Below are 25,321 nucleotides of genomic sequence, written 5' to 3' on the forward strand. Positions count from 1 at the left end.
ACAGTACTAGAGAAACCATCCTCTTTCTCTATTCACACTAGCTAATAAATACATTATACAAAGCATGAAAGAAATTCAACTTTCATTTCTGTTCCTTGCCATGTACTTGTTTATTCTGATCAACCATAAAATGCTTTTTAAAAAAAGGTATAAAAACAATCAATTATGTTCCATCAAACGTCTGCTCAAAAAACAATATAAAAACAAAACATACCCATCAACAATGTCTCTTTTAGTTAGAGGGGAAAATGTAATACCATAAATGCATGCCAAATGTCACCCCATTCCTTATATAGTGCACTATTTTTGACCAGAACTTTATGGTCAAAGTAGTGTACTATAAAAGGGCATAGAATGCCATTTGGGAATCACGGTTGTTTATAGCCAACATGGTCCAACCAATGACTCCAACAGGACATAGTAAGATTTTGTTTTTATTTTAAATCAAAATAAAAAACATCACTGCCCTCCAAAAAACACCATGTACAATAAGCATAGCAACATGTTTTTTACTGACAAAGATTTTTTTAAACAGAACATAAGTGAAGATTGGTTGTTATTCTCTCTTGTCCATTTGGGGGGGTTCCTGCACCAGTAAGGTGATAAGTCCATTTCACCACCAGAGTATAGTAGACTTGGTTTGCATCCGAAATAGAACCCTATTACCTATATAGTGTACTGCATTTGTCCAGGGCCCATGATCAAATGTAGTGCACAACATATGGAAATAGTGTGCCTTTTGGGATATAATCGAAGACTTGGCCTCTGTCAATCACAAGGTAACAAACATCAAAATTAAATAAAAACTAGGGTCATGGGAGAAGGGGAAAAAAATAAGAGGGGACAGATAACGGGGTCGAAAAGATAAAAAGGTCCACTTGTAGTTGTAAAGTCTCTGGATATCAATGTCGTCAAGAGGAAAAAAATGTTTCCTTTGAAAAGTTGTTTCCTTTCAGTCACTAGCTAGTTTAGAATAGGTCATTATAACCATCCCTAGCTTCCTCAGAATCCCCCACTTCATTGTTAAAAATCCTCAAAGGGCGTGGTGTCACAGCGAGAGCTTGCAGTGACAGAGTTCTTTGTACATGAGTCTCCTCAGTTTGGGCATGTCCTGCTGGCCGAAGCTGAACGGCTGACCCAGGGCTAGAGTCTTGCAGTACTGGAAGGAACACCAACAGGTTAGAAATCATGCTTACCCCTAGTGTTGGACACAAAGGCCCCGAAAGCAACATCCAGGCCCTCTAGCACCAAATTGCCCTACATCCCCATTCAGAGGGCAATGTTAAGCAGTTACAATATTAAAGCTATCCAATCCTAAATCTAAACGAGTGACAAGGTCTTAGGAGTAGGGACTTGGCTTGATTTAGAATTCAGCACACAAGTGTGTAGTACAAGAAAAGCTATGGACCATGGCTCTGATTCTAAATCAGGACTTGGACCTACCTGAAGAACAAACGCCCCACAGTCACTGTCATTGTTCTGACGGCCCACATTCTGAAACAAACAGTAAATGCACTCAGAAAATACCATCACCAATGTCAAACAAACATCGGTTGTTAATTCATGTAAAACAATTGTTGTTACACTACGAATCAGAACTGAAGACGAACCGACTCACCATTTTGAAATAGCCTTTCCACCCTGTAAGGAAATCTCTCTGGTCTTTCTTGACAGCCTCCGCCTGCAGATACTTTGCAATATGCTGAGGAGGTGGAAAACAAAGAGCGAATTTCTCTTAATTTCAAAGACGACCAAATAAACACCCAAACAGACCACTCTGAGCAAGGTGAAACAAATCAGGTGCTGTAACAAATAGAAATCAAGATGCCACAACATCCTAAATAAACTCAGCAAAAAAATAAACATCCTCACTGTCAATTGCATTTATTTTCAGCAAACTTAACATGTGTAAATACTTGTATGAATATAACAAGATTCAACAACCGAGACACACTGAACAAGTTCCACAGACATGTGACTAACAGAAATGGAATAGCATGTCCCTGAACAAAAGGGGGGGGGGTCAAAATTAAAGTAACAGTCAGTATCTGGTGTGGCCACCAGCTGCATTAAGTACTGCAGTGCATCTCCTCCTTATGGACAGCAGCAGATGTGCCAGTTCTTGCTGTGAGATGTTACCCAACTCTTCCACCAAGGCACCTGCAATTTCCCGAACATTTCTGTGTGTGTGTGTGGGGGGGGGGCCCTCTCTCCCTGATCAAACAGGTCCCAGATGTGCTCAATGGGATTGAGATCCGGGCTCTTCGCCGGCCATGGCAGAACACTGACATTCCTGTCTTGCAGGAAATCAACCATATTGCTCGTTATGTGCGTGGTGGCATTGTCATGCTCAGTCCAATGATGCTGTGACACACCGCCCCACACCATGACGGACCCTCCACCTCCAAATCGATCGCGCTCCAGAGTACAGGCCTCGATGTAACGCTCATTCCGTTGACGATAAATGCGAATCAGACCATCACCCCCGGTGAGACAAAACTGCAACGTCAGTGAAGAGCACTTTTTGCCAGTCCTGTCTGGTCCAGCGACGGTGTGTTTGTGCACATAGGCGACGTTCTTGCCGGTGATGTCTAGTGAGGACCTGCCTTACAACAGGCCTACAAGCCCTCAGTCCAGCCTCTCTCAGCCTATTGCGGACAGTCTGAGCACTGATGGAGGGATTGTGCATTCCTGGTGTAGTTGCCATCCTGTACCTGTCCCGCAGGTGTGATGTTTGGATGTACTGATCTTGCGCAGGTGTTGTTACACGTGGTCTGCCACTGCGACGACGATCAGCTGTCCATCCTGTCTCGCTGTCTTAGGTGTCTCACAGTACGGACATCGCAATTTATTGCCCTGGCCACATCTGTAGTCCTCATGCCTCCTTGCAGCATGCCTAAGGCACATTCACGCAGATGCGCAGGGACCCTGGGCATCTATCTTTTGTTTTTTTCAGTAGAAAGGCCTCTTTAGTGTCCTAAGTTCTCATAACTGTGACCATAATTGCCTACGGTCTGTAAGCTGTTAGTGTCTTAACCACCGTTCCACAGGTGCATGTTCATTAACCGTTTATAGTTCATTGAACAAGCATGGGAAACCGTGTTTAAACCCTTTACAATGAAGAGCTGTCAAGTTATTTAGATTTTTACAAATTATCTTTGAAAGACAGGGTCCTGAGAAAGGGACGTTTCTTTTTTTTTCTTTTTTTTTTACAGAGGTTCCATGTCAGAGAAGAAAAAAGGTATGGCATAAAACAGAACGTTCACTCAGATTTTAGCAAGCAAAATTTCTCTGTGACCCATGGTCAGGTCTCACTTGGGAAAGAGGTGTTCTGACCGTAACTGGACTACCGGGTTAAATTAAGGTTAAATATGCATTTGAAAGATGGCCGTCTCACCTTTGGGCAGCGTCGGTTGAGAGTGCGTTGGGAGTCGAAGTAGGTGATTGCCCTACGGGGGATGTCTACGCTGACCAGGGACCAGTGGACCTCCAGGTGGATAGGGATCAGGAGGAGATCCTTCTTGAAGATGTCCACCTGGGAGGGAAGAGGTAGGAACATGTTCAGGCGTTGGTGGTTTAAGGCCCGGGTCTCTATGCGTAACAGATTTCCCCCCCTCATTGTATTCGTGACAGGTGCACAAATGTCAATTTGTTCACAATTTGTTGCATATTTAGTTAGAATGCAAATAAACATGATTGCTTGATTGAGAAAGGATAATGCAAAGCGGGTATATTGAGGACAACGCAACAACAAAAAACTATTAGATAAATATCTTTATGGTTGCTTACATTCTTTGTCCATCGTTTGACTCCATCGTAGCCTTTCGTCCTCAACTTGTCGTAGAAGAAACTGTTGAAGAAGTGAACCTGAGAGAGAAGGAAAAAAAGACAGATGCCACAGATATTCTCCTTCACTGAATATACAGTGGTAAGAAAAAGTATGTGAACCCTTTGGAATTATCTGGAATTACACATAAATTGGTCATAACATTTGATCATCTTAGTCACAACAATAGACAAACACAGTGTGCTTAAACTAACAACATACAAATTGAATATTTGCATATTGAATACATAATTTAAAACATTCACAGTGTAGGTTAGAAAAGGTATGTGAAACCCTAGGCTAATGACTTCACCAAAAGCTAATTGGAGCCAGGAGTCAGCTAACCTGGAGTTCAATCAATGAGACGAGATTGGAGATGTTGGTTTGAGCTGCCCTGCCCTATAAAAAAAAAAACTCACACAATTTGAGTTTGCTATTCACAAGAAGCATTGCCAGATGTGAATCATGTTTTGATCAAAAGATCTCAGAAGACCTAAGATTACCACTTGTTGACTTGCATAAAGCTGTAAAGGGTTACAAAAGTATCTCAAACTGTGAATTGATGAACATCAAGGTTAAGGCAAATGGTAAATAAATTGAGAAAGTTCAGCACTGTTGCTACTCTCACTAGGAGTGGCCGTCCTGCAAAGATGACTGCAACAGCGCAGAATGCTCAATGAGGTTAAGTAGAATCCAAGTGTCAGCTAAAGACTTACAGAAATATCTGGAACATGCCAACATCTCTGACGAGTCTACGATACGTAAAACATTAAAAACAAGAATGGTTTTCATGGGAGGACACCACGGAAGAAGCCACTGCTGTCAAAAAAAAAACATTGCTGCACGTCTGAAGTCTGTAAAAGAGCACCTGGATGTTCCACAGTGCTACTGGCAAAATATTCTGTGGACAGATGAAACTACAGTTGAGTTGTTTGGAAGGAACACACAACACTGTGTGTGGAGAAAAAAAACATAGCACACCAACATCAAAACCCCATCCCAACTATAAAGCATGGTGGAGGGAGCGTCATGAATTGGGGCTGCTTTGCTGCCTCAGGGCCTGGACAGCTTGCTATCATCGACAGAAAAACAAATTCCCAAGTTTATCAAGACATTTTGCAGGGGAATGTTAGGCTATCTGCCAATTGAAGCTCAACAGAAGTTGGGTGATGCAAAAGGACAACGACCCAAAACACAGAAGTAAATCTACAACCGATTTGTAAGTCGCTCTGGATAAGAGCGGCTGCTAAATGACTTAAATGTAATGTAAATGTACAACAGAATGGCTTCAACAGAAGAAAATATGCCTTCTGGAGTGGCCCAGTCAGAGTCTGACCTCAACCCGATTGAGATGCTGTGGCATGACCTCAAGAGGGCAGTTCTCAACAGACATCCCAAGACAATTGCTGAACTGGAACAGTTTTGTTCAAAGGAATGGTCCAAAATTCCTCATGACCATTGTGCAGGTCTGATCGGCAACTACAGAAAACATTTGGTTGAGGTTACTGCTGCCAAAAAGGGTGAAAAAGTTATTAAATCTAAGGGTTCACATACTTTTTTTTGAATGTTTACACGGTGTTCAATAAAGACATGAAAAACTAATAACACAAACAATTATGTTAAGTAGACTGTCTATTGTTGTGACTTAGATGAAGATCAGATCAAGTTATATGAGAAATTTCTGCAGAAACACAGGTAATTCCAAAGGGTTCATACTTTTTCTTGCCACTACTGTATTCAGGACAAATATTATGGATTTTGTTGAAGTAGTATATCGTGGAAGTATGTTGTATTATACATTTAAAATTATTCCTACCTTCTCAGACACCGAGTCCATCACAAGGTCACCATACATGTTCATGACCTAAAGAAGAGACATTGAATAAACAATGCACAATGCCCTGCTTTTAATCTGTTCAAAAGTAACAGATATTTGCATACAGGGCTCAATCTTAACTAGACATACCCACAAATACAATGTTGCATAAGTCATGCAATATTTCAATGCAGAAAATGCTAAATGTATGCAGAAATTCTGGTTACAAATCAAATCTTAGTCACATGCGCCGAATACAACAGGTGTAGACCTTACAGTGAAACGCTTACTTATGAGCCCCGAATCAACAATGCAGTTGAAAAAAAATACAGATCAGAATAAGAAATAAAAGTAATTAGAGCAGCAGTAAAATAACATTAGCGAGACTATATACAGTCGTGGCTAAAAGTTGAGAATGACACAAATATACATTTTCAAAGTCTGCTGCCTCAGTTTGTATGATGGCAATTTGCATATACTCCAGAATGTTATGAAGAGTGATCAGATGAATAGCAATTAATTGCAAAGTCTCTCTTTGCCATGCAAATCAACTGAATCCCCCCAAAAACATTTCCACTGCATTTCAGCCCTGCCACAAAAAGGACCAGCTGACATTTCAGTGATTCTCTCGTTAACACAGGTGTGAGTGTTGACGAGGACAAGGCTGGAGATCACTCTGTCATGCTGATTGAGTTCGAATAACAGACTGGAAGCTTCAAAAGAAGGGTGGTGCTTGGAATCATTGTTCTTCCTCTGTCAACCATGGTTTCCTGCAAGGAAATATGTGCAGTCATCATTGCTTTGCACAAAAAGTGCTTCACAGGCAAGGATATTGCTGCCAGTAAGATTGCACCTAAATCAACCATTTATCAGATCATCAAGAACTTCAAGGAGAGCGGTTCAATTGTTGTGAAGGCGGCTTCAGGGCGCCCAAGAAAGTCCAGCAAGCGCCAGGACCATCTCCTAAAGTTGATTCAGCTGCTGGATCGGGGCACCACCAGTACAGAGCTTGCTCAGGAATGGCAGCAGGCAGGTGTGAGTGGATCTGCACGCACAGTGAGGCGAATACTTTTGGAGGATGGCCTGGTGTCAAGAAGGGCAGAAAAGAAGCCACTTCTCTCCAGGAAAACCATCAGGGACAGACTGATATTCTGCAGAAGGTACAGTGATTAGACTGCTGAGGACTGGGGTAAAGGCTTTCTCTGATGAATTCCCTTTTCGATTGTTTGGGACATCAGGAAAAAAGCTTGTCCGGAGAAGACAAGGTGAGCGCTACCATCAGTCCTGTGTCATGCCAACAGTAAAGCATCCCGAGACCATTAATGCATGGGGTTGCTTCTCAGCCAAGGGTGTGGGCTCACTCACAATTTTGCCAAAGAACACAGCCACGAATAAAGAATGGTACAAACACATCCTCTGAGAGCAACTTCTCCCAACAATCCAGGAACAGTTTGACGAACAATGCCTATTGAAGGATAATGTGGCAACTTGCCATAAGGCAAAAATGATAAGGGGCTTGGGGAACAAAACATCGATATTTTGGGTCCATGGCCAGGAAACTCCCCAGACCTTAATCCCATTGAGAACTTGTGGTCAATCCTCAAGAGGCAGGTGGACAAACAAAAACACACAAATTCTGATAAGCTCCAAGCATTGATTATGCAAGAATGGGCTGCCATAGTCAGGATGTGGCCCAGAAGTTAATTGACAGCATGCCAGGGCGGATTGCAAAGGTCTTGAAAAAGAAGGGTCAACAAGGCAAATATTGACTCTTCGCGTCAACTTCGTGTAACTTTGACACTTATGACATGCTTGTAATTATACTTCAGTATTCCATAGTAACATTGACAAAAATATCTAAAGACACTGAGGCAGCAGACTTTGTGGAAATTCATATTTGTGTCATTCTCAAAACTTTTGCCCACGATTGTACAGGGTGGTACCGGTTAGTTGAAGTAAAATGTACATGGAGGTAGAGTTATTAAAGTGACTATGCATAGATGATAACAGATAGCAGTGTAAAAAAGGCAGAGGGGGCAATGCAAATAGTCTGGGTAGCCATTTGATTAGGTATTCAGCAGTCTTATGGCTTGGTGGTAGAAGCTGTTTAGAAGCCTCTTGGACCTAGACAAGGCGCTCCGGTACCGCTTGCAGTGCGGTAGCAGAGAGAACAGTCTATGACTTGGGTGGCTGGAGTCCTTGACCATTTTTAGGGCCTTCCTCTGACACCGCCTGGTATAGAGGACCTGGATGGCAGGAAGCTTGGCCCCAGTGATGTACTGGGCCATTCATACTACCCTCTATAGTGCCCTTCGGTCTGAGGCCGAGCAGTTGCTTTCATTTTTGCTTGTAAGTAAGAATCAGGAGGATAGAATTATGGTCAGATTTTCCAAATGGAGGGCAAGCTTTGTATGCATCTCTGTGTGTGGAGTAAAGGTGGTCCAGAGTTTTTTTCCCCCTCTGGTTGCACATTTAAAATGCTGGTAGAAATTTGGTAAAACGTATTTAAGTTTCCCTGCATTAAAGTCCCTGGCTACTTGGAGTGCCAACTCTGCGCAAGCGTTTTCTTATGGCGTAATAGATCTCATTCAATGCTGTCTTAGTGCCAGCCTCTGACTGTGGTATGTAAACAGCTATGAAAAACACAGATTAGAACTCTTTAGGTAGATGGTGTGGTCTAAAACTTATGGGATACTCTACCTCAGGCGAGCAATAGCTTGAGACTTCCTTAGATATCGTGCACTAGCTGTTAGTTCGCTGCCTTGTCTTACCAGACGACGCTGCAACGTATAACCAGCCACCTGTATGTTGAGTGTCGTCGTTCAGCCATGACTCCGTGAAGCATAATATTACAGTTTTGAACATCCCGTTAGTTTAATCTTCAGCGTATATCATCTATTTTATTGTCCAAAGATTGGACGTTTGCTAGCAGAATGGAAGGAATTGGTGGTTTATTCAATCACCCACAAATTCTCAGAAGGCAGCCCGCCTTCCGGCCCCTTTATCTCTGCCTCCACTACACGCAAATCTGGGCCTATTCCCGAGAAAGCAGTATATCGTTCACGTCGGGCTCGTCAGACTCTTTAAAAGGAAAAAAAGGATTATGCACGCCCGTGGTGAGTAATCGCATTCCTGATGTCCAGAAGTTATTTTCGGTCATAAGAGACAGTAGCGGCAACATTATGTACAAAGTAACTAAAGAAATAAGTTACAAACAAAGCAAATGCAAAAACAATCGGATGGGGCACATAAAACCTCTGCCTTCTTCTCCGCCACCATTTTACATGAGCAAATATCAAGTTAGAGTCCAAGACCCGAGCATGTATGTGGCCTTACAGTGTGTGAAAAATGTATTAGTGTGGCTCCACAATAATACAATAACTGACTATACATAATACAGATTACAAAATGGTCAAACATTTCCTTCGGCGTCATCTATAATACATTACATCTATAAACGTGCATGCATGCATAAACAGAAAACAAAGTACAGTAGATAAAAAGGACATCTAGGCACATATAGAAACACCTTCATTGGAGGATAGGTGGCAGGCTTTGGCACAGGCATTTTACAGTGCCTTCAGAAAGTAATTATACCTCAACCGTTTGTTGCTACAAACTGGGATTCAAATGGATTTAACTTTTTGTAATCTACATAAAAGTGATGTCAAAGTGGAAGAATAGTATTTTTTATTTATAGATATTTGCCAATTATTCTTTAAATTCTCAAAGCTCTGTCAAGTTGGTTGTTGATCATTGCGAGACAGCCATTTTCAAGTCAGAACATTCATTGTTGAATTATTTTACCTTTATTTAACCAGGCAAGTCAGTTAAGAACAAATTCTTATCTTCAATGACAGCCTAGGAACAGTGCCTTGTTCAGGGGCAGAACGACAGAATTTTACCTGGTCAGTTTGGGGATTCGATCTTGCATCCTTTTGGTTACTAGTCCAACGCTCTAACCACTAGGCTACCTGCCGCACCCACATACTTACACACACACAGTCCATGTCCAGTTTCAAACTGTAGTCTGGCTTTTTATGGCGGTTTTGGAGCAGTGGCTGAGCAGCATTTGACGTTATGTCTATATAGGACTCATTCTACTGTGGATATAAATACTTTTGTACCCGTTTCCTCCAGCATCTTCACAAGGTCCTTTGTTGCTGTTCTGGGATTGATTTGCACTTTTCGCACCAAAGTACGTTCATCTCTAGGAGACAGAATATGTCTCCTTCTTGAGCGGTATGACGGCTGCCTGGTCCCATGGTGTTTATACTTGCATACTATTGTTTGTACAGATAAATATGGTAGCTTCAGGAGTTTGGAAATTGCTCCCAAGGATGAACCAGACTTGTGGAGTTCCACAACTTATTTTCTGAAGTCTTAGCTGATTTCTTTTGATTTTCCCATGGATGTCAAGCAAAGAGGCATCGAGTTTGAAGGTAGGCCTTGAAATACATCCACAGGTACACCTCCAATTGACTCAAATGATGTCAATTAGCTTATCAGAAGCTTCTAAAGCCATGACATTATTTTCTGGAATTTTCCAAGCAGTTTAAAGGCACAGTCAACTTAGTGTATATAAAAAAAAAACACTTTCAGGTTTGTTTATCAGTTGGTGCCACTAGAGTTCATCGCTCACTGAGAGTGCTGATTAAACAATATTTAGGTAATTTCTAGAATACACTGCGCCTATGAGTGAGGGGAGTCATATGAATGGAGTTAAAAACAAGGCTGACATGGTATATAAAGATGTACAATTGTAACATCACAAGCCCATAAAAAAAAATACACGCTTACATAGACGTTCATTTGACAAACTACAAAAGTGTTAGTAAATGGTCCCACCCACTTGGTCATTGAGCCAATTCTGTCCATACAACGTGCTTAAGTCATCCATGGTGAGGACATGACGCTTGTAGTTGACACGGAACCCTCGCACCATGGCCGTGCCGGACGACCTCTGGTAGGACTGGATTAGGTGTTGGACCACTACTTTCCTGTTGGAAATAGAAACATGAGATGAGCTTTATGGAACTTTTACAAAAGCTTTTCTGCATTATACCACCTTGTATTTTTGGGAAATATCAGATGGAACTATTAGTCAAGGATTACTTGAACCATAAATATTTGTTTCTCGTTAAAACTTTACACGGGGCAACAGCCGGGTCATATTCATTAGTGCACAACATAGCGAAAACAAGCGTTTCTTATTGGAGAGTCCAACTTGTCCGTACCAGTTTCATTCAGTTTTCTTCCCTTTAGTTCCCAAGCCCTGGTGATGAACAGGGGGTTCCATCACAGATGGTTTACATCACGATCTTCAATTTGTAACATTTGTGTCTTGTCATAACACAAAGACTAATTTCCATGAACATACTCAGAACCTGGGAGATACTAATAACATGTGAGTGGTTGCATCATGTGGGTGGTTTCCATTCCCCCTGTTCCAATTCACTCCGGCAGATTGTGTTGGGAGTGTTAAAAACAACTCATTTGGCGGTCTAAAAATCATAGAATTAGAATGATTCTAATTCTATCTCTGAAATTAGAGTGCTGCATAGAAGCTAGAAGGAACTACTCTCCAGGACAGATGGACTTGGTTTACATTCCACCTGGCCTTGGCAAAGAGCACCAGGCTTTTTATGGCCAACATTTAAAAGGAACCTCACATTAGGCAGACATCAGGGATATCAGATTGTATAAATATTAGGCTGTGTTGGTGTTGCTCCCTACAAGACATTATGATTAATCTGTGTTTGTACTGTATGTGTGGGCATTGTGTGAGAATGTGCACCTGAGCATGTATTGCTTTGCATGTCTGTGCGTCTTCGCACATCTGCCTGTGTGTGAACGTGTATACTATGTGTGTGTGTACACGTCTCAGACCTGTGAGGCTGTGAGAAGTTGTCATTGAAGATGTCTTTTAATTTCTCCACCACGTCGTCAGCGTGGATGGGGATCAGACTGCCGTACTTCTGGAGGGAGTCATCTAGGATCCCTGAGACAACGGGAAAACAATACAGAATGTTGGGAGAGTAATATGGAATCACACTGACTGTAGAAGATTCTGTGACCTTGAGCAGACAAGGTCGGTCCTATATTCATATCCTGTTGGTCGCAGATGTGTAAAGCTAAACCATACCAACATGTACATATTACCTCAACTACTTCATACCCCATCACAATGATTTGAGAAAAGAACAAGCTTAATTTCTTACTTGAACTGGGCCCCGTTTCCCAAAAGCATCTTAAGGCTAAGTTCATCATTAGACCCATTGAGTTCAATTCTATACAATTTCAATGTTGTCGCATCGCTGCAACTTCCCAACGGGCTCGGGAGGCGAAGGCACCCGGAACAAGGAGTCGCTAAAGCACGATGAGCCATGTAAAGCCCCCCCCCGGCCAAACCCTACTCTAACAACCTTGGGCCAATTGTGAGCCGCCCTATGAGTCTCCCGATCACGGACGGTTGTGACAGCCCGAGATCAAACCCAGGTCTGTAGTGACGCCTCTAGCACTGCCTTACACCACTCGGGAGGCCCCCTGCCCAATTATTTCAATAGCAGGAAATCCCTGAGTTACTTAATTACATAATGTAAACTAGAAAAGGTATTTTTCCGAAGCAAAATTGTATGTTTCAGTTTACCATGCACACAGCTCATGTGTTCCTCAGTGAGAGTGACCTCCACAGGTTTCTCTCTGACGATGGAGTATGATGAGGCCTCTGGTTCCCTTCTTCCACACTCCACCCGACCACCCATCTGACTGGACTGGTAGTCTCCTGAGTAACCATTCAACCGGTTGTCTGCAGGGACGACAAAGGTCTAGTAAGTGAATATTGTGAGATAATTATAGTAAAGTTTATTAAAAAAAAATTTGATACCTTTTGAGATGCATAGTCAGTTATTGAAGCATATTAGCCCAGTGCCAACACAAGCGTTCCAATTTTACCAACAGTGGGTATATTACATAAGAATTATGTTTTCCAGCAAAAAAATAGGGACTTGAGTGTACCCTCTCAGTTGTTTTGATCATATCAACAGCCCTTTAGAACACCGAGTCTTCAGTTTGTCAGATACACCTTCCATGGGATCATCTCACCTCTTTCAGACCCACCGAGCCGCTCGTCATCTGACAGTGGGCTGCTCAGACCCGGGTCCACTCCCGTCCTCTGGCGGTTGGAATACAAACTATACCGACGCCAACTTCTCACCCTCCTGTGCCCCAGGGTGCCCACCCACTGTGCCCGGTGACGCCAGGTCTTCCAATGCTGGGTGAGACGGAGCCGTAGACCTTCATGAGAGTGGAGCTTCCTCCAGCGCCTCAGCCTGCGCTGCCGGAGCCCGTTGAGCCTGGACTGGATAGGGACACTGGGAAAGTCCCTGGCTTCAGGTTCGGCCTGGTTGTTGTCATGGTCATCCAGTGGTGATTGCAGCTGGTGATGATTCTGCTCTTGTAGGGATGTGGTGGGGACCATGTGTGGGACCTCCCATACAACCTCAGCCTCCTCTCCTTCCTCCTCAGCAATCTGTCCTTCCACCTCATCATCCCAGCCCTCATCTTCAAAATCTTCCTCATCGTTTTCCCCCTCCATCTCCTCAGCCTCCCAGGACACCCTTTCTTTCTGGCCCAGCTTTAGGGGCATGGGGCTGGGAATCTGGAGGGTTGAGGTGGGGTCCATCTCCAGGTGACCCCCGGAGATTGCTATACCACCACCTCCATCCCCACTGTCCTCCTGGCCCACAGCTAGGTCCAGCTGCCCCTGCCAATGGTTCTGTGCTAGGCTGCTACCACTGTCCCTCATGGTCCACGGGCACCCCACGACCTGCGCCAGCTCGTCGCCTGGGGAACGAGTAAGGTGGAGAAATTAGAGACAAATGTCACATGATGCACCTCCAATGTTTTTTTTTCAGTAGGTAGGGACACTACAATAATAAGCAAATATACAACATGCAAAGCAAGTGCATAGAATTCTGCAAGCATGACTGTAACCACGTTGGTTTCTGCAACTCATTAGGGCATTAAACTAGTACATTACTTTCCGGTTAGCCCAATTATTGTAAGCAACTCAACGCTTCTAAATTTCAACATAAATGCATCAATGCACGCTACTTCCTGTGCCTTGCGAACGCCATTAATTGTGGTAGTCATTTAATTGTAACATTCTGCTGCGAGCTAGCAGGATGCACTTTATATATGAAACCTGTGAACTGGAAACAAAAGATAATTATTCACGATGCAGAAAAGTGAATTATATGTTATAATGTATTCAATGTTGCTCACAGGCGCTGGCAAGGTTGCTAGTTAACTATGCAGTTGATAGCTGTCGTTTGCAGCTAACGTTAGCAGCTGACAACTAGCTAACGTTAATGGGATAGCGATGAAACATGTTTCGCTTGCTTCGACAGGAGCGAAGTTTCACTGTCAAAACTATTTTACAGTTTGGCATGTTGTTTCGTATGCACATTGTATAATCAATGCATTAGTAACCAATTAAGCGAAAAACGATGCTAGCTACTTAGCAAGGATATAGCGAGCTAGCTACTTCGCAAGCTAACATTAGCTCAATAGCAACATAAACTGCCGGTCGCCTATCGTTTTTTTGTCTCAAGTAAAATGCAACCCCGCACTCACCGTTAAACTGCAGTTTGGTGCAAATGTGTTTCTTATATACAGTTAAACGTTTGCGTAGTGTTTTAAATGATTTTTGGGAGAAAAACAGACGCGACTTTTCTGTTAAACCTCATTCAATGAAGCAGACACTGGTGTAGTAAAGCAATCGTCACCACCACTCCCCCCACAGCTAACATTGATCCCTTTCCGGACTTCCGGTTTCAAGAAAATAACATCGCTTTTAACAGAAAGGGATGGCAGTAAATACATATTTATTTGTTTATTTTTAAATTTAATTTTAAATTATTTTCATTTCACATTCAAATACAACTATTGAAATAAATGTTTGATAGTCTATAAGAGATGCAAAGGAAGAAACAGTGAGGCAAAGCGAATTTATGCTAAAAACCCTCTCGACTGACAACACACGAAACCCGTCGCACTGCATCGCGTCATTTATGACCTATCTTAAGCGGTGCAGGGTAAGGTGCAGGTAAGAGTAGCACATTTTCGGCATTTTCTAAGATTTTGCTTCTCATGAGGTTAGAAAAAATGTGTTATATAAGCTATGGATGTGCTGCATAATAGAAAATAGACATTATACGCAGTGGAAGCCGTGAAATTATGACACGCGGTGAGTTCTCAGTGAGCTGTGTTCTATTATGAAAGTTTTTTGTTTATTTGCCTGTTGGTGTCAACAAAATGGCACGTTGATGTCGTCTAGGGGATTGTGACAATTAATATTATGAGGGTGACAGCTATTTGCTGGTAGAGCAAGTCTACGTGATGTCATGCATGGTTTTGTCAGAAATTGACCCTTGCTCTACATAGCTGATTGTCTGGAAGGGACTTTTGAACTACACAACACGTGTCCTCCACTGCCATTGCGTTCTCTCTCTCTGCAGGTTCTTAATAATGTTATCCAGCTAGCTAAGCATCTTGTTCTTTTTATTAAAGTGCCTTACATAATATATTGAGTGTCCACAGCTACACCAAGGCTAAGTACGACCGGAGTGACAAGATGGAGATGGGTCTGCCTGACTTCCCTAGTGGACCTCTGGACATCTACAGGAAGAAAGCATCCTTCAACTGGAAAGAGATGGTCATGTTCCTTGAGGGAGAGGACATGCTAGCATTTAAGGTAGGCTTTGTAATGAGCATTAAGAGTAGGCCATGTCAGAGCCTTCTATTTGCAAATAGAAAGCTCTGGGCTATGTAAAGAAAATCTGACAAAGGAAACCGACTGTTAGACCTATTCTTAGAGGAATATCTTACACAAGTCACTTTATAATATTTTCTCCCACAATTCCACAGCAACACGTGTTCCGGATGTTGGAGAATGACCCTATCTTCGCCCGACAGTCCGGCGAGGACATGTCAACGGAGAGGATGCGTGAGGTCACTTTCAGACGGTGTAAACAGCTGTTCCGGTATGACTTCTTGACACGTGATGACATCATGGCGAACCCGTGGAGGACAGTAGTGCTCAATGACTGTCTGGGCATGTACGATTGGTCATTGGGCGCCAAGTACTTCCTCAACAAAGGGGTGAGTTTAGATGGATGGATGGAGAGAGAGTTAGATAGATAGTGCTCAAGAACTGTCTGGACATGTACAACTGGTCACTGGGGGTTAAGTTCTCCCTCAACAAAGGGGTGAGGGTTGTCAGTAGTTATGACCCTAAGTTTTGGTGTTTTATTAGGATCCCCCATTAGCTGCTGCAAAAGCAGCAGCTACTCTTCCTGGGGTCCACACAAAACATAAAACATGTCTATTAATGTTCTGTATTATGTCAAGAACAGCTCAAGGACAGAACTACATAATTTTTTTTAAGGCACACGTAGCCTACATATCAATACACACAAACTATCTAGGTCAAATAGGGGAGAGACGTTGCGCCGTGAGGTGTTGCTTTACCTGTTTTAAAAAAACAAACAGGTTTGCTGTTCATTTGAGCAATATGGAGTGGAGTTCCATGCATTAGTGGCTCTGTATAATATCATACTGAATTTGTACTGGATTTGGGGACTGTGAAAGTGAGTTAACCCACTCACTTTGATGACCTCCCATACAAGTCTATCTATTGCCTCTAAGCCTTGACCTTTAGTCATATGCATGTTGTTGAACCTCTGTAAAGTATGACATTATGCATGTATCTTCTCAAGAGTAATGATATGAAAGGTTACAGTATAATCACATTCATGCTCTGTTTCAGATGTTTGGTGCGACTGTGGCCAACTCCGGATCCCAGAGACACAGCCAGTTTGTGCAGGATACAGAGGACATGATGGTAAACAAACAATCATCAGCATTCACATGAATTGATATCTCCCTTTCAAATGTATTGGATTCAATGTAAACACATCTTAAAAGTGATTTCATTGTTCTTTATAGTGGCAGCCTTTCAGTGTGTTATGTAAATAAGCTCTTTGACCTCTATGCTGCTAGCTATGCATAGACTCTCACTAGAATGCTGTAACTAAAATACTACTTCTTACACAAATGGTTATTTAATAGCATTTTTTAATTATACAACAGACAATTTCTCTATTTAAAAAAAATGTATCCCAGTCACACAAAGCTTTTGAAATACAATGTCCTATGCTGCACCTGTTGTTGTTTGACTGTCCACAGACGTTTGGATGCTTTGCATTGACAGAGCTGAGCCATGGCAGCAATACCAGAGCTATGAGGACCACAGCCAAGTATGATCCCAGCACACAGGTGGGTGGGGCACAGTTCACCGCAAGGCCTCTGACTCCATTAGAACCGTATTCTATACGGAATATTTAATTATTTCATCTGTAGATTTTGAATGTGTCAGTCTCCTTTTTTATTTTGATGCCTTTTGTTTGTATCTTGCAATTCAGCTTTTAGCTGTGTATGTAAACACGATCAAAAAAACAATATATATATATATATATTTTATGATCGTTAGTCTGTACTAAGAATACACTATACTCAAGTGAACTCTCTCTTTCAGGAGTTTGTGATCCATTCCCCTGATTTTGAGGCTGCCAAGTTCTGGGTGGGGAACCTGGGGAAGACGGCTACACACGCTGTGGTGTTCGCCCAGCTCTACACCCCCGACGGAGCCTGTCACGGCCTGCACTCCTTCATAGTTCAGGTACAGTGAGCTTATTTAAATGAACCTTTTGCATACATGTACTACTTTGTGTCCTCAGAGTTAGCAATCCTTTATGATTTTCCAAAAACAAATCTTACATTTTAAAACTAAAACATGCTTCTACTATCTTTGCTGGTGAAACTGTGATATTGTAACCTAAAAGAATGTTTGACAGGTCAGAGATCCCAAGACTCTGCTGGCAATGCCAGGAGTAATTGTTGGAGATATGGGCAAGAAGCTCGGCCAGAACGGACTGGACAATGGGTAAGTTCAATACCATATGTTTTATTGCGAATTAAACAATGCATTTCTCCTCATCACACCACTGCATTCTATGGCATTCAGTCAAAATGAGCACCAGTAATAATATTACCAAAGAGAGAGTAATATTCATTGTGAACTTTGGTGGTGACACTTCGCAAGACCACCAGAGGGCAGTTGAATCCTACTTTAAATTACCCTAGAGCTTCCACAATGTCCTGTGGAACAGACTATTCAACCATGAGAATGTTCTTTTTACTGAATGTTTTAATATTCTCTTCCAGGGTGTGCAGGATTTCTACAGTACCAGTGCTTAGAACTGGGCTGTACTGTATACATCACCGCACTAACTATGATTTGAAATGTATTCCTAAGATAGACCTGCACAAAAGTCTGAGCCTTTTGTTTCCCGTACCAGGTTTGCGGTGTTTCACAATGTCCGAATCCCTCGGGAGAATATGCTGAATAAGACCGGTGATGTCACCCCTGAAGGACACTACGTCACACCTTTTAAGGTGAGGAAACACACACACGCATGAATAGCTTTTGTTCCTCTCTGGGAAAAAATATATAAGGAAGGAAGTAGAAATCACATTTTTACAACAAACTACGAGTACGACTATGATCAAATATACAGTGCCTTGCGAAAGTATTCGGCCCCCTTGAACTTTGCGACCTTTTGCCTCATTTCAGGCTTCAAACATAAAGATATAAAACTGTATTTTTTTGTGAAGAATCAACAAGAAAGTGGGACACAATCATGAAGTGGAATGACATTTATTGGATATTTCAAACCTTTTTAACAAATCAAAAACTGAAAAATTGGGCGTGCAAAATTATTCAGCCCCTTTACTTTCAGTGCAGCAAACTCTCTCCAGAAGTTCAGTGAGGATCTCTGAATGATCCAATGTTGACCTAAATGACTAATGATGATAAATACAATCCACCTGTGTGTAATCAAGTCTCCGTATAAATGCACCTGCACTGTGATAGTCTCAGAGGTCCGTTAAAAGCGCAGAGAGCATCATGAAGAACAAGTAACACCAGGCAGGTCCGAGATACTGTTGTGAAGAAGTTTAAAGCTGGATTTGGATACAAAAAGATTTCCCAAGCTTTAAACATCCCAAGGAGCACTGTGCAAGCGGTAATATTGAAATGGAAGGAGTATCAGACCACTGCAAATCTACCAAGACCTGGCCGTCCCTCTAAACTTTCAGCTCATACAAGGAGAAGACTGATCAGAGATGCAGCCAAGAGGCCCATGATCACTCTGGATGAACTGCAGAGATCTACAGCTGAGGTGGGACACTCTGTCCATAGGACAACAATCAGTCATATATTGCACAAATCTGGCCTTTATGGAAGAGTGGCAAGAAGAAAGCCATTTCTTAAAGATATCCGTAAAAAGTGTCATTTAAAGTTTGCCACAAGCCACCTGGGAGACACACCAAACATGTGGAAGAAGGTGCTCTGGTCAGATGAAATCAAAATTGAACTTTTTGGCAACAATGCAAAACGTTATGTTTGGCGTAAAAGCAACACAGCTCATCAACCTGAACACACCATCCCCACTGTCAAACATGGTGGTGGCAGCATCATGGTTTGGGCCTGCTTTTCTTCAGCAGGGACGGGGAAGATGGTTAAAATTGATGGGAAGATGGATGGAGCCAAATACAGGACCATTCTGGAAGAAAACCTGATGGAGTCTGCAAAAGACCTGAGACTGGGATGGAGATTTGTCTTCCAACAAGACAATGATCCAAAACATAAAGCAAAATCTACAATGGAATGGTTCAAAAATAAACATATCCAGGTGTTAATGGCCAAGTCAAAGTCCAGACCTGAATCCAATCGAGAATCTGTGGAAAGAACTGAAAACTGCTGTTCTCAAATGCTCTCCATCCAACCTCACTGAGCTCGAGCTGTTTTGCAAGGAGGAATGGGAAAACATTTCAGTCTCTCGATGTGCAAAACTGATAGAGACATACCCCAAGCGACTTACAGCTGTAATCGCAGCTTTAAGGTGGTGCTACAAAGTATTAACTTAAAGGGGCTGAATAATTTTGCACGCCCAATTTTTCAGTTTTTGATTTGTTAAAAAAGTTTGAAATATCCAATAAATGTCGTTCCACTTCATGATTGTGTCCCACTTGTTGTTGATTCTTCACAAAAAAATACAGTTTTATATCTTTATGATTGAAGCCTGAAATGTGGCAAAAGGTCGCAAAGGCCAAGGGGGCCAAATACTTTCGCAAGGCACTGTATATATTCTGTTCTTCTCTGGCTCAGAGAAAAATAGTTTGGCGTTGTAAAGTTCTAGTCCGGATTCCAACTCCAACCTTCTAAATAACTTGGCTAGACTCTACTCAGTCGTGACAGTGATGGGATGTCAAATTAAAACGTATATACAAACATTCTGGTTCGTAGTCTTCACACAGCCACGCCTGATCTCACAGTAAGACTCTTTAATCTGTTTTTGTTCCAAACAAACATGGATGGGTTTGACGCAACACATGTGAACGCACACACACAAACATGGATGGGTTAGACAAACATGTCAAAAGAAAATGCCAGGGCTCTCTGGGTTCTCTTGAATGATGGGAACTTGGTCTGAGGAGGCTTTTGGTCTGAGGAGGCTTCTGAGGACACAACTTGGTCTGAGGAGGCTTCTGAGGACACAACTTGGTCTGAGGAGGCTTCTGAGGACACAACTTGGTCTGAGGAGGCTTCTGTCGACACAACTTGGTCTGAGGAAACAAATAATGACTGGGGGAGGAGGTAGGCCTTAATTGTTCTGTGGTTCGTTGAAGTTTCCAGTTTTATTAGTCATGTCTATGGGATACGCATGGTTCACATTGTTCAACGGAATGCTTACTTGCATGTTCCTTCTCGACAATGCAACAACAATAACACATAATAAAAGATAAGAATACAAACTTAAAGTAAACGGCTCAGTAGTGTAGAATAAGCATTTACATAATACAGGAGTTAGGATTGGATCCCCAGCAAGGCCCTGCATGCTGGTCAATATTGGTACCTTTTTACTGCTGGTTTAATTGGTAATTATGAGCTGAAAGGAAGGCGTGAGAAAGAAAGGGTGAGGGAAGGGTTGGAAAATGCTTCTGTACACATGAAAAATGTAAGGGGAGTTAATCATTTAATTTAGTCTTTGAGTGGGATTTCCCTCTTGAATCAGATTTTAAGTGAATACTTACTTTGAGTTTTACACTCTTGCATAAGCCCTATTTTTCAAAGTTTATTTAAGGGCTCCCAGAAATAAACTATGAAACTATAGAAAAACTGAATGTTAATTTTCTAAAACTCAACGTTAATCCCTCCCTCCCTCCTCTCTCTGGCCCCCAGGACCCTAACAAGCGTTTCGGGGCTTCCCTGGGTGCTCTGTCGGGGGGCAGAGTCTCCATCTCCAGAATGGCTGTGGTCAACCTGAAGCTAGCCATGACTGTAGCTATCCGTTTTTCTGCCACCCGACACCAGTTTGGACCTAAAGACGACCAGGAGATTCCTGTCATAGAGTACCAGCTCCAGGTAATGTACAGTTATGGACCTTTCAGTTGGTTAGGTTAGTGGACATAGGTATACGCCAGGAGTTTCCCCCCATTTTTCCAGAGACATTCCTGAGGATATGTGTCCCTAATAATCATTCCATTGAAGGTTAAATACGTTTTCTGTGGACCCCAGTGGGGTATGCTACAAAGCAGGATCAATGAGTTAGTCAGCTAATTTGCCTAAATATCCAGAAATAACTTTTTTTAGAAAGATTTACTCAACAACTAAAAATACATGCGTTTAGCTTTCTTAATAAATCCGAAAATCTAAAGTTATTTAGTTTTTTAAAGGTACCCTGTTTTAGGCAGTTAGCCTTGTGGTTAAGAGCATTGGGCCAGTAACGGAAAGGTCGCTGGTTCGAATCCTCCAGTCAACAAGGTGGAAAAATCTGCCGTTCTTGAGCAAAGCAATTAACACCCAACAATAACTGCTCCCTGGGCGCCAATGACGTTGATTAAGGCAGCACTCCACACCTCTCTTATTCAGATGTGTTGGGTTGAATGCGGAAGGCACATTTCGGCTTGAATGTATTCAATTGTGCAACTGACTCGGTATCCCTTTGTCTGGTTGCAGCAATGGCGTCTGATCCCTTACCTGGCGGCCGTGTACGCTCTGGACTACTTCTCTAAATCCATCTTCGGGAACTTTGTGGAGTTCCAGATCGGTATGATGATGAAGGACAATAGTGACAGACAGGTAAGGAAGGGAAGGAGGGGGGGGACCGAGATGGCGAGAGAGACAAAAGAAGAAATGGGGAGAGCGAAAAAGACACAAACACCCATAGTTAGTTCTGTGCGGTATGTGTTTTAACTAGGCGGAGCTGGGCAGAGAGATCCATGCCATCTCCTGCTCCAGTAAGCCCCTGGGGTCCTGGACGGCTCAGAGGGGTATCCAAGAGTGCCGTGAGGCCTGCGGAGGACACGGATACCTGGCCAGTAAGTCTCACACATAATAATATAATAATAAAACCCTAGCTCCAACCCTAACCCTATCTTCATGTCCACATCCTAGTTCAACCCTAAACCCAGCCTCAACCCTAACCCTAACTTCATGTCCACATCCTAGTTCAACCCTAACCCCAGCCTAAACCCTAACCTTAACTTCATGTCCACATCCCAATTCAACACTTGCCTCAACCACAACCCTAACCCTAATCCACATCAAATCTGTCTCCTAATAATGATGCTGGATGTTGACTCCCTTGTAGTGAATCGTCTGGGGAGCATCAGGGATGACAACGACCCTAACTGTACATATGAGGGAGACAACAACGTGCTCCTGCAGCAGACCAGCAACTACCTCCTCAGCCAACTACACGCCAAACAACAAGGTTAGTATTAACACCAGGAACACTTTGTTTCATGGTCTGCTTCTAAATGCTTTATAAACCATTATGGAACTGCTTTGTATATCATTACATATCAGTTTCCTCTGAACTGTAAAATCCTAAAGACACTGGGCACATTATTTGTGTGCCATTGAAATATTTCGATTTTACGCATGAGATTGTAATGTTAACTGTTTGTCTCACTGTTTTATGTGCTTGTTTTGTTGCTGTTTTTGTAGATGGAGTAAGGATTGTGTCGCCATAAGCTGCTTATAAATGTCTTTTAAACTATTATTTGTTCGTTGTAGATGGAGTGAGGATTGAGTCTCCACTAGAGTCTGTCAACTTCCTGGAAGACTTTGACAGCATTCTGGAGACCAGGTTCACGGCAACGTCGGTGGAGGAGTGCATGGACTCTGCAGGTAACAACACACACACTTGTCTCTACAGCTACAACACACACACAACTCTCTCTAGTCACTACTCTGCTCCGTGCAGAAATTGCCCATGGCCAGTCAATTATGTAAGATGCCCAGTGTTGTTATACTACTGGAAAGCTCTGTACTGGAAAGCTATTTGTCATGATGCCAGAGATAACACCCACTTTCCAGTTGTCACATCTGGTAGAAGGCAAGCGAAGCCATACTGACCCTCTGAAGGACCCCCATTCCCCCGCCAGGGCAAGCTGCCCCTGGTATTGCCTGTTTGAAGCCATCACAAAATCCCCATCTTTTCTATTGTAATATAGCTCAACCATAGCTTTAATTATAGAGGGCTGGAACAAAATTATCTAAATTCAAAAAAGCAATCTAAACCAACGCAAATAGAACGTGTTGAATCAAACACAGATACGTGCACACACACACCGGCTTCAGCTGTGTTTTGCATGCTGCTGTGTGACTGAATGAATGCCCTTCAGAGGTGAAAGCCGTCCAGACAGCCTCAATCTAAGAGGGGGAACAGATAATGTGAACCTTGGTTAAAGCCTCTTTCCTTATATGGCACACATATACATATATACACAAACATCTGCAAAACATCTGGTCCATTTATTCACATATACCACAGAGGGTGCCGCTGGTCTACAAGCGACCGAGGTCTACTCTGCCAGCTAATTGGCTGAATTGGAACGAGAAAGGGGGAAAATAAAGGCGGGCTGTCACGTAGAGTAGGCCAGAAGGCTAAACTGGATAACCTAACCTCTATCAAAATAAAAAGATGGCGGAACCGCAAAAGTTCTTCTGTGCAAAGGTGTTTATTTACAAGTGATTCCGGAACAAAAAACAACAGTACTGCCATCAACGTCTACCTTATGGGACAGCTTAAAAACAATGCTGCCCCATCCACAGCTCAATCCAAACTGCCTCTCCATGACTGAAAGAGAGGCTCCTTTTGTAGGGCTAGCCCCTCCCCTCAGAACAATTAACCCTAATTAATTAACAATAGAAACCTACATTTTCAATGAACTAAACATACTAAAGGATATACATTGCAACACAGTTTTAAACAATATCACAACATAACATTTACAACATTACATCACTACTGACAATATCTTTCAATATGCCCATATGCATTTATGAGCCATTTGGGACAGGCACTATAAAGCCAACCCAATTCCCTTAGCTCGGGTCCTTTTCCAGCATACCCGGAAGCTACAGAGAAGGAGAGAGAGGAACAGAACAAACAAACAATGCGCTCATCCACAACATTGATAAGTATAATAATTATTGTATCTCTCAAATATGAACATTGACAAGTGTGAAATGCATGCACCAAGACAGAAGTTAATTTGTGTGTCGACCCACATTGTTAACTTATCTTATAATGGCGCAGGGAGGAGTGATGAATATGTGTGTGCGTTAAAGAACCAAATGCTGCCCGCGGCCAGTGACGGACTTCTACGTCACACGGGCATTTTGTGTGCCGGGTCGGTTCGCTGTCTGTCACCATCGTACTGTTTGTGTTGCCACAGTGAAGGCCAAGCAAATGCGTCTGTCTCATAAGAAGGAGTAGGTGGAGTAACGTTCAAGACACGTGCTTCAGTTGCGTCCAACACTGTGTTAACTGAGTTGGTTGTTAACACATGCTGGTGACTTACTGTCATTGTTATAGAGATGGTCATCTCGTCCTGTTATGATGGGATGTGCCGTTCGAATGCAGTCGCCCGTCAACGGCACCACCACAGTGCTCCCTAAAGGAGTATCTCATTCTCATCACGTTGATGACCAACTTTTGTTCTTGTTTTCTCGCCACCTTTTTGATATTTTTACTCCTTCAAAAGTGAATTGTTAAACTTGAAAAATGAAGTTTCCTGTAAACTAACATCATCTGAACACTAAATCTTAAACTCTAAAGCTCCCCAATTAGGGCTGACCCCATTTAGTCAACTGGTTGATTGTAGGCTGTTGGTTAACCAAAATTTCTGTAGTCGAGCAGTGACAAAGAAAAATGTAATATGGTGTACAAGATGACACCTGTCTGATTCGTGCTGAGTGGACTGATCCATTGTGGAGGGCGTGGGGATGGCAGTCCATCAATCTATGACGTGCCACTGAAATTGTTCTTATGTAATATAATATTAATGTAATACAATGGTGCAACTCTAATAAAAATAATATTTAAAACAAATGTGCTTTCTCCCTCCTTGGGTAGTGGTCGCTGTCCACGGTTCTGAAACACTGCGCTGTTGAATTGCCGTCTTTTTCTAGACCATGTTGCTATGTGCATAAAAGCAAAATTAACCAGCAAATTGGTGTTGAGAACAATGCAGAAGCAGAA

The 25,321-nt window shown here is 42.5% G+C and overlaps 2 protein-coding genes across 5 annotated transcripts in view; one reads left to right on the top strand and one right to left on the bottom strand.

Moving 5' to 3' along the window:
• Positions 1–91: 91 nt before the first annotated feature.
• Positions 92–14,487, bottom strand: LOC135516135 (sentrin-specific protease 3-like). Its single transcript, XM_064940202.1, has 11 exons — positions 14,280–14,487; positions 12,747–13,487; positions 12,292–12,450; positions 11,532–11,643; positions 10,495–10,642; positions 5,643–5,690; positions 3,790–3,867; positions 3,398–3,535; positions 1,619–1,702; positions 1,444–1,494; positions 92–1,159 (listed from the first exon to the last, which is right to left on the bottom strand). The coding sequence occupies exons 2-11, from the start codon at positions 13,447–13,449 to the stop codon at positions 1,049–1,051; spliced, it is 1,632 nt and encodes a 543-aa protein (XP_064796274.1). The 5' UTR covers positions 13,450–13,487; positions 14,280–14,487; the 3' UTR covers positions 92–1,048.
• A 30-nt stretch (positions 14,488–14,517) lies between these two features.
• Positions 14,518–25,321, top strand: part of acox3 (acyl-CoA oxidase 3, pristanoyl) — a 32,788-nt gene continuing 21,984 nt past the window's right edge. Inside the window, exons 1-13 of one of the 4 annotated variants that reach the window (XM_064940197.1) lie at positions 14,518–14,751; positions 15,237–15,399; positions 15,573–15,806; positions 16,474–16,548; positions 16,893–16,982; positions 17,242–17,385; positions 17,561–17,649; positions 18,065–18,161; positions 21,010–21,192; positions 21,787–21,909; positions 22,028–22,148; positions 22,421–22,543; positions 22,849–22,962. In XM_064940197.1, coding sequence (XP_064796269.1) covers positions 14,657–14,751; positions 15,237–15,399; positions 15,573–15,806; positions 16,474–16,548; positions 16,893–16,982; positions 17,242–17,385; positions 17,561–17,649; positions 18,065–18,161; positions 21,010–21,192; positions 21,787–21,909; positions 22,028–22,148; positions 22,421–22,543; positions 22,849–22,962 — 1,651 coding nt within the window. In that variant the 5' untranslated portion in view covers positions 14,518–14,656. Of the gene's footprint in view, positions 14,752–14,807; positions 14,893–15,215; positions 15,400–15,572; positions 15,807–16,473; positions 16,549–16,892; positions 16,983–17,241; positions 17,386–17,560; positions 17,650–18,064; positions 18,162–21,009; positions 21,193–21,786; positions 21,910–22,027; positions 22,149–22,420; positions 22,544–22,848; positions 22,963–25,321 lie in introns of those variants that run through there. The other 3 variants (XM_064940198.1, XM_064940200.1, XM_064940201.1) reach the window with 3 other exon arrangements.

Source organism: Oncorhynchus masou, chromosome 27 (assembly GCF_036934945.1).
Source record: "Oncorhynchus masou masou isolate Uvic2021 chromosome 27, UVic_Omas_1.1, whole genome shotgun sequence".
Taxonomy (NCBI): Eukaryota; Metazoa; Chordata; class Actinopteri; order Salmoniformes; family Salmonidae; genus Oncorhynchus; species Oncorhynchus masou.

Excerpts from the sequence above, each read along its gene's own strand:
- LOC135516135 (XM_064940202.1), bottom strand. The coding sequence starts at position 13,449 with ATGAGGGACAGTGGTAGCAGCCTAGCACAGAACCATTGGCAGGGGCAG. Across the intron at positions 10,643-11,531 it reads AACTTCTCACAGCCTCACAG|GAAAGTAGTGGTCCAACACC; the intron begins GTCTGAGACGTG and ends TATTTCCAACAG. Across the intron at positions 3,536-3,789 it reads TCAAACGATGGACAAAGAAT|GTGGACATCTTCAAGAAGGA; the intron begins GTAAGCAACCAT and ends CTTCCCTCCCAG.